The 12,183-nt window shown below is 39.9% G+C and overlaps 1 protein-coding gene across 1 annotated transcript; it reads left to right on the forward strand.

The window, feature by feature from the left end:
* Positions 1-280: 280 nt before the first annotated feature.
* On the forward strand, positions 281-5,599 carry LOC144716198 (monodehydroascorbate reductase-like). The gene is made up of 10 exons (XM_078591286.1): positions 281-418; positions 806-877; positions 1,206-1,257; positions 1,661-1,741; positions 1,848-1,966; positions 2,859-3,078; positions 3,157-3,275; positions 3,351-3,476; positions 3,575-3,715; positions 5,121-5,599. The coding sequence occupies exons 1-10, from the start codon at positions 368-370 to the stop codon at positions 5,445-5,447; spliced, it is 1,308 nt and encodes a 435-aa protein (XP_078447412.1). The 5' UTR covers positions 281-367; the 3' UTR covers positions 5,448-5,599.
* The last annotated feature ends 6,584 nt before the right edge of the window (positions 5,600-12,183 follow it).

Raw genomic sequence — 12,183 nt, forward strand, 5'->3', positions numbered from 1 at the left:
ATAGGACGAATTTGCCCTTCCGGATCGATCGAATCGAGTATTTCGATCCGATCGATGATATATAGCCAGACGAAATGGTCGATCGAATCGTCCGATCAGACCGATCGAAAACCCGACGATCAACGGCGACCCGATTCGATCTGATCGGATCGGCGGTCCAAGTGTCTAAGTTCATCATCTGGAATGTTCCACGTGATGGAAGGATCACGATACGCCACGTGGCACCGGGCTGACCAATTCGATTGGCTGGACAACTCTGCCCCACCACACTATAAATACGGTTGCTCGTATCAAATTTGTTTTGATATTTCTTCCTAGTTTGTGTTCTTCTTCTCTTCCGCGCTTGCGAGCTTGAAGTCAGCTGGCAATGGCGGAGAAGCAGTTCAAGTACGTCATCCTTGGCGGTGGTGTAGCAGCTGTGAGCTCCGATCTGTCTTGCTTTTGTATTTTAAAACGTTTTTTTCGATGTTGATGATCAGGAATTCTGTTTTTTCCCCCTCTTCCATGGAGTTTACGTTTTCGGCGTGCGGAAGAGATGTGATTCGTATTTTTTGTTGGATAGGGGAGATTGCTGCGCCAAAATGTTGTTCTGTGTAGCTTGTTTGTGTGTGTGTTTTTTATTGATGTGGATATTAAGCTGTATGGGAAGAGGATCCTCTGGGATCGTTGTGGATTGTCGTCTCTATTCGTTGTGGATTCTTATTGACTCCCTGCTGGAGTTTATTTTTATGGCAGCACTTTTTTTTCCCTTTTTGTAGGATGATTACAGACGATCTTACTTTGATTATTTGCTCCTGCTTGTCAGGGATACGCTGCGAGGGAGTTCGCCAAACTCGGGGTCAATCCTGGTGAATTGGCAATCATTTCCAAGGAGGCGGTATGTGCATCAATTTTTATTTTGATTTGTTTACTCTAATCTTCAGCTTAATTTTAACCAGGAAAATTAAATTTCAAATGAGTATCTCCCTCTGATTCAGCTTCTGAAATAATGAGATCATGAAAATTTATGAGCATTTTTTGCTCTTAATGCTTTTTTTCCCCATACAGGCCTCCTCCATTGGTAGCTGGTAATGTAAAATTTAGAAACGGGCGAATCCAGCAAAAAAATAATTGAAACGATCTTTTCAAATTTTCCGGATTTCTTGGTTTTATAAAGTTGATTTAAGTCTTTTAGAAAAAACACCTGGTTTTATGTTTTCGTCCAGGTTGCCCCTTACGAGCGTCCGGCTCTCAGCAAGGCATATCTCTTTCCTCAAGGTGCGGATTTAATTTCAGTGCCGTTAGAAGGAAATTGGTAGAGCAAAGATTCACAGATCTCGTTTAATTATATTTAATAATTGAAAATTTTTAAACATATTTTTGTAATTTATCAAACCTCCAGTGAATGAGTACAATGACGAAACGTAGGATAGAATGTATGAATTATTTGATTTTTGTCTCGGCTGACATGAATTACATAAAAGTGAGTACAGAACAGTGATGGTTTAATAAAAGTCCTCGATTTTCTTTTTGCAGCACTTTTCAAAGCCCTAAAAATATTATGAGAGTAAATTTTAAATATATTTTTGAAGAAAAAAGATAATTTACTATGCGTTGCCATTGGCTGTTGAATTATTTGCCTGGTATTTCTCTTTAACTTGTTTCTTTCCACAATTTCTAGGAGCTGCAAGGCTTCCGGGATTTCATGTCTGTGTCGGCAGCGGTGGCGAGAGACTTCTGCCAGAGTGGTACACGGAAAAGGGTACCCAGATTTATTTTTTTTAAACCCGTTTTCAATTTCCACGGTGGGATTTTCCTATTTCCGATTTTTATAGTAAAAACTAAACGATTTTTTTGCTTCATCTCAGGCATTGAGCTCATCCTGAGCACCGAAATTGTCAAGGCAGACCTTGCTGGCAAATCTCTGACTAGTTCTTCCGGGGAAATCTTCAAATACGACACTCTGATCATCGCCACTGGCTCAACAGTACTCAAAACCCTCTAATTTTTTCGTTTTCTTTCCACTTTTAGGGTCTGCAATCCGATCAATTATTCTTTCGATCCTTGCCAAGATCGATCTAGCCGTTTCTTTCAATCGAGTTGATCAATCCTTATCAATCGATTTGATCATAGTATAGAACAAAATACGAATACATGGTTAGAAGAAAAAAAATGTCGAAATGGACCAATGATAATGTGACACGTGGCTGTTTCCCCTGCTTTATTCAATTTACGAAATTGTCATTTTTATCTTACCGATCTGAGCAAGATCAATCACCGATCGGAATGGCGATTGCGTCAATTCAATAACTGTTGAGGAAAGGTCTTATCGTTTCTTTTAATCGAGTTGATCCATCCGTATCAATCGATTTGATCATATTATAAAAAAAATGCTTGGAAAAAATGTTGAAAAGGGCCAATAATAATGTGACGAGCGGCAAGTAAAAAAATGAGACGAAGTTACGAAATTGCCACCTTTGTCTAATCGATCTGAGCCTGATCGATCGTTGGTCGGAATGGCAATGATCATCGATCTGAGCATGATCGTATCAGTCGATTTGATCATATTATAAAAAAATGCTTGGGAAAAGTGTTGAAAAGGGCCAATGATAATGTGACAAGCGGCAAATAAAAAATGAGTCGAAATTACGAAACTACCATCATTATCTAATCGATCTGAGCATGATCGATCATCGATCGGAATGGCGATCGCGCCAATTCGATAAAAAATGGGGAGTGGTCTTTTCCGCCCGACCTTTTTCCGAGTGATTTTATTTTTATTCTTATGTTTTGATCAATCAAGAATCGATCAATCGACGACTGATCATCCGATCAAGAACGCGACGAACCCATCCATCTCTCAATCATCAAAATTTCAGGTCTTCAAACTATCCGATTTCGGCGTTCAAGGAGCCGAGGCGAAGGGAATATTCTATCTCAGAGAGATCGACGACGCCGACAAGCTCGTGGAAGCAATCCAAGCGAAGAAAGGCGGGAAAGCCGTGGTCGTCGGAGGAGGCTACATCGGGCTTGAGCTCAGCGCGGTTCTCCGACTCAACGGCCTCGATGTCACCATGGTCTACCCCGAACCTTGGTGCAGTAAGTATAATTCCTTAATAATTTACTCCCTTTAAACTTTGGAAATATGAAATTAAATGCGGCGAATGAATTGGGCAGTGCCCCGGCTGTTCACGGCGGGGATCGCTGCGTTCTACGAAGGCTACTACGCGAACAAGGGGGTGAAGATCATCAAGGGAACGGTCGCCGTGGGCTTTGACTCGAACGGGGAAGGCGAGGTGGGCCGAGATCCGACCCGATTAGCGTTGGCACTTGGCGGATGCTGACGTGGTGGGATGACTTTTCTTGGCCAGGTGACGGCGGTGAAGCTCAAGGACGGGAGAACGCTTGAAGCTGACGTCGTTGTGGTGGGGGTCGGTGGGCGACCGTTGACTTCTCTCTTCAAGGGCCAGCTCGAGGAGGAGAAGGGCGGGATTAAGGTTAGTATAGTTGAGTTTTCTCTATCTATCTGTCTGTCTATATCTCTCTCTGTATATGTATTTTGTTTTTGTGAAAGTTGATGATTGGTTTGTGGTAGACGGATGCATTCTTCAAAACTAGCGTGGCTGACGTGTACGCCGTCGGGGATGTCGCCACCTTCCCTCTGAAGCTGTACGAGGAGCTGAGGAGGGTTGAGCATGTTGACCACTCCCGGAAATCTGCGGAACAAGCTGTCAAGGTGCCCTACTCTCTCTCTCTCTCTCTCTCTCTCTCTCTCTCTCTCTCTATATATATATATATATATATATATATCTCCTTTCACTCGCCCTTTTATGTCTTCTATCTCTTCCTGAAGTGTGAGCTCTCTCTATCTCTCTCTCTCTTCTCTTCCAATCGCTTTTATGTCTTCTATCTCTTCTTGAAGTGTGAGCTCTCTCTCTCTTCTCTTCCAATCGCTTTTATGTCTTCTATCTCTTCTTGAAGTGTGAGCTCTCTCTCTCTTCTCTTCCAATCGCTTTTATGTCTTCTATCTCTTCCTGTGAGCTTTCTCTCTCTCTTCTCTTCCACTCGCCCTTTTATGTCTTCTATCTCTTCCTGAAGTGTGAGCTCTCTCTCTCTCTCTCTCTCTCTCTCTCTCTCTCCTCTTCCACTCGCCCTTTTATGTCTTCTATCTCTTCCTGAAGTGTGCGGTCTTTCTCTCTCCTAATCTATCTGCTATATGGTGTCCGTTTCCTCTCTTCTATTTTTTTTGCACTGTCTCTCTCTTTTTTGCACTGTCTTTATCTTTTTTATTCTCTTTCCCTGGCTTTCACTCTGTTTTGCATTGCGTTTTTCTTAACCATTTCTTTTAATCACTGTTTCTCGCTAAAGCGTTGTTTGAGCCTCTCGTCTCTACCATATCTCTTAATCTCTGTTTCCTCTATAGCGTTGTTTAAGCCTCTCTCTCTATCTCTCTCTTTTGCATTGCGTCTCCCTTCTTTACCTTTCCTCTTAATCTTTGTTTCTCTTTTTGTCGTTATTTGAGCCTCTCTCTCTTTTGCATGGTACTGGTCTCTCTCTTATTACCGTCTGTATTTACTTTTCTTTCCACCTCTTGTGTTATGTCTGTCTCTCCGCAGTAACATCTCCATTGCAATTTGCCAATTACGTCGTATCATCTCTCTATCTCTCACGCTTTTGACCCATCTTCCATGTCCTCTTGCCTGTTACGTCGGTCTCTCCACTTGAAATGTATGATATTTCTCCCTCTCTCTCTCTCTCTCGCTATAAATATATATATATATATATAAATATATATATATATATATCTTTCTTTATGCATGCCATGGTATGTTTGTCTCCCTCTCCCTAAAGCTTTACTTCTCTTTATACTTATTTTCTGGTCTATATGCCCTCCTTCTCTTCATATTTCTCCTATCGTAGTCATATCTCCCATTCCCTCATTCTGGCTTTCCCCGTAAGCTTGTTCTCCTCACACCCGGCATCTTATTCATCTCTCTCTTCCTGTCTGTCTATCTCGTTATTTTTGCATGTTTTCCTGATCTCTATGCCATCTATCTCTCTCTCAGTTAATCTCTCCTATTCTCCATATACATATAAATACATGCATTATATTTTTGTAACTGGGTTGAGGACATGGACAGGCGATTAAGGCGAGCGAAGGAATGGGAGCAGTAGAGGAGTATGACTACCTTCCTTACTTCTACTCGCGGTCTTTCGACCTTTCATGGCAATTCTATGGGGACAATGTGGGGGAGACGGTCCTCTTCGGCGATAACGACCCGAGCGCAGGCAAGCCCACCAAATTCGGCTCATACTGGGTGAAGGACGGCAAGCTCGTCGGCGCCTTCCTCGAGTCCGGCACTCCGGACGAGAACAAGGCCATCGCCAACCTTGCCCGTCTTCAGCCCCCCGTCCACAGTCTCGATCAGCTTGCCGCCGATGGCCTCGCCTTCGCCAGTAAGATCTGAACTCTCCTCCACCTTCAATAAAGCTTCCCTGGTATTGAGCTTGCTCTATGTTATATGCCTCTTGCTACTAAATGATGATAGAGATATCATGTACTGTTCTTGTGATCTCTTCTATGTAGTTATGTGTTCCTAAGGATTATTTCGCTTTTCTGTGTTTTGGTTTTCTTTTGGTGGGGGAGGGCATGGATGAAAAATAGAAAATGTGAATAACTTTGGTTCCTGCATATCTTTGGTCTATTTATAATTAGCTGTCTCTTCCTACCAATTTTCTATTTTTCCCAGACTATCTATTATTTGGCCTCTTCTATTAGTGTGGGTAGCCGCTTGTTTTTTATCCATTAGGAATTCTCTTGAGGTTGCTTTCTTTAATTTGCCCCTTCCTACCAACTGGTTTTATCGAGATCTTTTCCCGTTTTTGGATTATGGTATATTTTGGAAAACATGCATAAGAAATAGACATTGCGAGTACTAAGAAAGGTACCTGCAGATGTTTGATCCATTCCCAATTATATATCTAACTGGTTCTGTCTCTGTAAGGATTGGGAATCGAATCGAATTGGATCGAATAATTCGATTGACCGAATGAAACATGGATTTTTCTTGAGTTTGATCTACCAATTCGAGCGATTCCATTTCAGTAATCGAAATCGATCAGAAAGTTATTCGAACTTTTAGAACAAAACTGAGCAGTTCTCTGAAAAATGAGCTCTCTTCGTCCGGCTCTCTCTCATGCTCTCTCTCTCTCTCTCTTTATTTATCTCATTCTTGCTCACTCTCTATCCGGCTCTTTCTCTCTCTACCTCTCTCGTTCTCTCCCTCTCTCTCTCCGGCTCTATTTCTCTCTCTCTCTCCTGATCTTGCTGTCTCTCCCTCTCCGGATCTTTCTCTCTCTATCTCTCCCGTTCTCACTCTCTCTCTCTCTCATTTTATTTCTTATACATATATTTTTAAAAATTAAATCAAACAACTCTACCCAATCTGACCCAAACTGAACGGTTAAAAAAGAAATGGTTTGGGTTATTTGATCATAAGGTTGGGCCAGATTGTTAAATACAATCTTATCCAATGGGTTAGATCAAGTCCGTATCAATTTTCCGGCCTGAATGATCTTGGATCAAACATTTGAGATATCAGATCAAAATCCCTGATTCTTAGCTCTCTGTAACTTGGCCCTTCCCACTAACCGGTGGGTTAATTAAGTGTTTCTGCATATTGGGATAATGACATAATTAGGATATGGACGTTGACATGGATAACTGAACAGATAAAGAGAGGAAAACTCATTTGAATACTGAATTAAATTAAACCGTTCAGTATTGTTCTACTGCTCATGACAATAAAATTAACTAATTATCTCATTGTCATTTAGGAATCTGAATATTAATACACATGTGTAAATGAAAGATTCATAGGAGACAGTTAAAAACTTCATAGTTGATTACCAAATGTACATAATGATTAATATTCAAGTCACCTAACTATTTTAATACATGTCATCTAAGATCGTTAAAAGAGTTTAAAGCAACTGCTCTTACTGTAATATAATGAATTCTCCTCCAAGAGGAAGTGCCATAAGACCAGGATGGTTGGTAATCTACGATGAGCCGATGATAGGGCTCACCTAAACAGAAGAGAGAGTAAGATACAATACAAAATGATAGGTTAGAAAGAGGAGAAAGCAAGATAGGGAGAGGGGCGCTAAAATGAGAAGGTTAGGTTTTTTCTCCCACAAAGACAATTCATCTACTCAGTGGTGTTTCCAAGAGACAACTAAAACAAGAATCCTCAAAATCGGGGAACAAAATTAAAGACAATAGGTGCAATTAGGAAGCCATATGCTGGCCTTGGTCACTGATAGGAGGTCTACATATGGCTTCCTAATTGCTTGGATGGTTGGACCTACATACGAAAGAAAATGAAGGTGACCTAATGCTGGAACCTTTGAAAAACTTAAAATTTTGGGTATTAATTAATGTGGTTGTTGGTTTTTGAGTTTAATCAGTGATATTTATAAAACCTTTACTCACTGAAATATATCTAGCAAGTGATAGGTAAGGTCATCTCTGCCTTTGAAATTAGGACTTTAATACTAGGAATTTATAATTCTTATAATGGTGAGGAGGCAAGATGTGATACCGATAGAATACAAGGTAGTGAAATGTCAGAAATGGTGAGCATGAAGATGATATATAATTTCTATAAAAGATATTAGGAATATTAAAATGAAAGATAGAAGGTGGAATATAATGACATAGAGATGGAGTGAAAAGGAAAGAGGATAATGGTGTGAAGAGAGATGATGGGATGAGGTGGATAGAGATATAAATATGTATGTATGTATAAATTGATGTAAATCTATATTATATATATGTAGGTCAAATGATGGTGAGATGATTAAACAAGGTGATGTGAAGGGTGTAAGAAGTGATGAGAATGATAGGAAGTGATGTTATGAAATGATGAGATGGATCTTACCTAAATTGTGACAATGAAGATGAACTAATGTAAGGCAAGGAGACAAACCCCAGCTCCTTGTGTTCCATTAGGACAACATCATCTTTCAGATACAAGTAAGCTCCTATTCTTCATTTATTATCTTTATTCACTGCAAGATGTCAAGGATGAACACTTGACGGATCTCTCAACTCACTCTCTTTCAACTGTCTACAAGTCTAGGAGGCAAGGTCGAAGACAAATTTCTTATTGTTTGACATGTCATCTCATAGATTAAAGTACATGGATGGACAGAGGAAGAAAAATAAATCAGCCTCAAATTTTTATCTCGATCGGCGTTTTGGATTGTCAGATATCAAGAGTTTGCATTTCAAGAATCATTTTGTAAATAGTCTATCTCCTCAGTTCCACTCCGACTCCATCTCTTCACGCCCAATTCACTCTAGTCATTAGCCAGTGCAATCGAAACATTTATACTCTAGACAAAGACGTACATCTGTTTAATCACCCCGGATATGCGCGCGTGTGTGTAGAGATAGACCTATTGGAACCTATACAACGTATGATCCTCATCCACAATGGCGACGAGCTGACTCACCAGCCAATATTGTATGGGAATTTACCATAATTCTGTACATATTGCACTCTTCTAGGCCACACTATCCACACGTGTTGCCAAAAAGTGTCGTAAGTTACCTCCCTACAATTACAACATTGTAACAGCCCATCCCACTCCCCATGGGTATTGAAAATCTCAAATTTAGGGGTTTCAATTCGTCGTTGGTAATTGAGACGTGTATTTAACCGTACTCAATTAAGAATATTTAGTTATTGATGAGTACGGATTGTCTCCACATGGAACGATGATTAAGGATTCAATTTTCTCACTATAGTGATTATCAGTACGAGAAGAGATAAAGACAAGAATATAATAGGCGAGCTAGTGATGTCAAGTAAAATGATGTAATAGTTATAATTCAACTTAAATTAGTAGAGAAAAGAGGGAGTAACAGTAGAGTTATGAGACGTGTTACGAGAATAAGGAAGAAGACGTGACGAATGCGATAGTGATCAAATGCGTGAACAGTGCGATGATAGAGGGGGAAGATGAGATAATGGGTTCGTAAGGGAGTGATTGTATAGTGAAAAGATAAAATATAAAGATGATAATAAACTATAACTATGATAACTATGATGTCGAGAGAGAAACAACGTAAGGCGAGGGCACATACCTTAGATCTTTACGTTCTGCCAGGCTCACGGCAATTTACGAGTGCCAATAAGCTCCTCCACTTCTCTAATGCTTCTCCCCGCACACCCAGGACACCGAGAACACACTTGATGGATCACAAAAGTCACTATCTTTTAACCAGCCCACACAAGTAGGAAGCAAGTTCAAGATGAATTTCACAATGACCCAGGCCTCTATTTATAGATCAGAGGGTATGGATGGAAATAGGAGGGGAAAAAATAGACAAAATAAAAAAGGACAAAGAAAAAAATAAAAGAAAGAGTATAAAAAATGTTTTCTCGAGGCTGACATGGCGGCGCGTCAGCGCGGCCCATCACCCTGTTTGTTCTTTTTTCTTTGTTAAATGAGTGGACGTGAGCGTGCCACATCACCTTTTTTGAAAACAAACAAAAATACTTTAAAATTTCACATTAAATAAAATAAAAGCCCAAAAAATACATATAAATATATACTTCACCTTTGAAAAATCATATCTTTCCAAATTTAACGTCAAACAATTCCAGAAAAATCATATTCTGTCTCAAAAATTATATTAATTTAGAATCTATTTTTAGAAAAATCCCAAAATTTTAGAAAATTCATAAAATCATTCTAAAAATAGATTTAATCATTTTAAGTTTGATAACATGCAGATATGAGTGATTTAATGCAAATATACATGTAAATATGATCATATTAAAGCACTAAACATGCATGTTATCAATTGGGTGTCGCCAATCACTAGTGATCGCTACGATTTGTCACCTTTTGATGAATTCAATGGCGACACATGGCGGCGTGAATAAAAGGGCTAAAAATATATTAAAAATTCATACTAATTAAAATAACATCCCAAAAATACATGTACATATATATTTTGACTAAGGAAAATCATACATTTCAATTTAATGCCAACAAATTCCAAAAAGTCATATTCTGTCTCAAAAATCATATTCTTTTAGAATCTATTGTCAGAAAATTCCCAAAAAATGACAAAAATGTAAAAAAATAGAAAATCATTCAAAAAATAGATTTAACCATTTTAAGCTTGATAACAGGAAAATATGAGTGATTTAATGCAAAAATAGACATGTAAATATGATCATATAAGGTACTAAAAATGCATGTTATCAGGTGTTGCCCTAGTCAGCGACCGCCTTACACTACGCGTCCCACCCCCTGCATCATAGGGTGAGCCGAGTGCGCCACCTTCCCTATTGTGGGCTCCCATTTCGAAAAAGTCAATTCTAGCCAAGCCTTCTCAGGTAGCTTTACAGTGGGTGAAGAAAGCACTTATAAGCGCCCTAAAACTTCACCCAAAGCTCTCATAATCTACTACCTACCCATTATACAAAGGTGAAGAAGTTAGGGTCCCTACCCTAACCTCAAATACCTTTGCCCTTTTGGACGCATTAGATGGGATAGGGGATAGAGACCGCTTTGTAGCTGAGGAGAGTAGACCTAGTCCTCTATCTCATCCAACTAGTAGCTCTCCCACCAGCTCCTCTCCCCCCCCCCTGTTGGTTCGGTGCCTTGGTTCGTCCATGGATGCAGAAGCGTGTCGACCGATTCACAACCGACCTTTAAAATGAAACATCGAACGTACCTTTTAGGGAACTCGTTCCACCCTTGACTTTGTCGCTCCCAGATCATTCGGAAGCCGTTCACGCGTCCGACCTCTAGAAGTCCATTGAATTATGATGAGATCATAATACAGTGATCACTAGTTTTTAAACATGTATTCTAAATATTCCTATTAGAGGATAGTTGAGACGGACATCGAATTAACCGGATAGAATAGCACTATCTAATCCTACTTATTTGATAAGTATAGCTGATCCGATGGCTATTAGTGTGTCGACACTAAGGACAGATAGTAGGTGCTCTTTAGAGAAAGAGTTCACTGAATTGATCCGTATGAATCCCTGAATGGTATTATACATGAACGTCAATCAGGTTGATTCAAGTCACGGTTGTATAAGTGATCCACTAACCTGAGACACCAAGGACATCTCGTGAGTGGATGACTACATTTTGAGTATGACATACGAGCCTCTAATCATGAGATTCAAATAAGTTATAGATTGGATGTAGTAAGAAGCTTACGGAGATGATTGAGTGGTCAAGATGGGATCATCCGCCCTCGGTATAAGAGGAGATTGACTCAAGGAAGACGATTCAGGAAAATCCCTGGCCAGGGTAGTGAGGATATTGGAGAAGGCATTCTCTAATGATCCCCGTTACGCATCAATACTAATCGAATGACGGATTAGGGTTTGACGATAAACCATGCTCTAAGTCATTCAAGAGTCTCGCGCGGATGATGGATCATACATATATGGTAACCGATGACGGTAAAGGTTCCATGTGAGGATTCGAGACTACTCGATATCTTCTAGAGCACGAGATTTAGCTAGGCACCCCACGAGCTGGAAACTTAACCTATCGATTGGGTTAAATTGATCCTTATTTAATTAATCTATATGTTGATATATTTAATTAATAAGGTTGGTCAATAAATGTTATTGGGCCACTAAAGTTATTAATTAGAATGATACATGGGCCTAGAGGGTCGCACTCACAAGGTTATAAGGGCATTGGTGGATATATTATACTGTGTTGGGTTTGGAGAAAAACCTTAAGTGAAATATAAAGAGGGAAAGGAGTCTCATTTTAAGCACCCATGCAAGCCTGATTTGAGAGCACTCTCCTTTCTTCATTCTCAACATCAACCAAGGAGAGAGTCTCCAAAAAGAGTTGAAGAGGAAGAGGTGGAGATCCAAGCGCCAAGTGATCGCGTGGATACTTCTAGAGGTCGGACGCGTGAACGGTACACTCAATAAGTTCACTTAAAGTGAATGATCTCAAAGTGAACATGTCAACGGTGGAATAAGTTCCCCAAAAAGGTACACTCAATATTTTGTTTTAAAGATCGATTGTGAATCGATCGACACGCTTCCACATCCATGGAACGTGTTTTCCATAGACGAACCAAGGCACCGAACCCAACACAAACTAATATGGGTCTCTGGACGTTGGGCTTGTTTTGAG

The sequence above is a fragment of the Wolffia australiana genome, chromosome 20 (genome assembly GCF_029677425.1).
Source record: "Wolffia australiana isolate 7733 chromosome 20, ASM2967742v1".
Lineage (NCBI taxonomy): Eukaryota > Viridiplantae > Streptophyta > Magnoliopsida > Alismatales > Araceae > Wolffia > Wolffia australiana.

Bases quoted from the DNA above. Each gene is read 5' to 3' on its own strand.
- LOC144716198 (XM_078591286.1), top strand. From the start codon at position 368: ATGGCGGAGAAGCAGTTCAAGTACGTCATCCTTGGCGGTGGTGTAGCA. The intron at 878-1,205 runs GTATGTGCATCA...GTTTTCGTCCAG, and splicing joins CAATCATTTCCAAGGAGGCG to GTTGCCCCTTACGAGCGTCC. The intron at 3,079-3,156 runs GTAAGTATAATT...TGAATTGGGCAG, and splicing joins CTACCCCGAACCTTGGTGCA to TGCCCCGGCTGTTCACGGCG.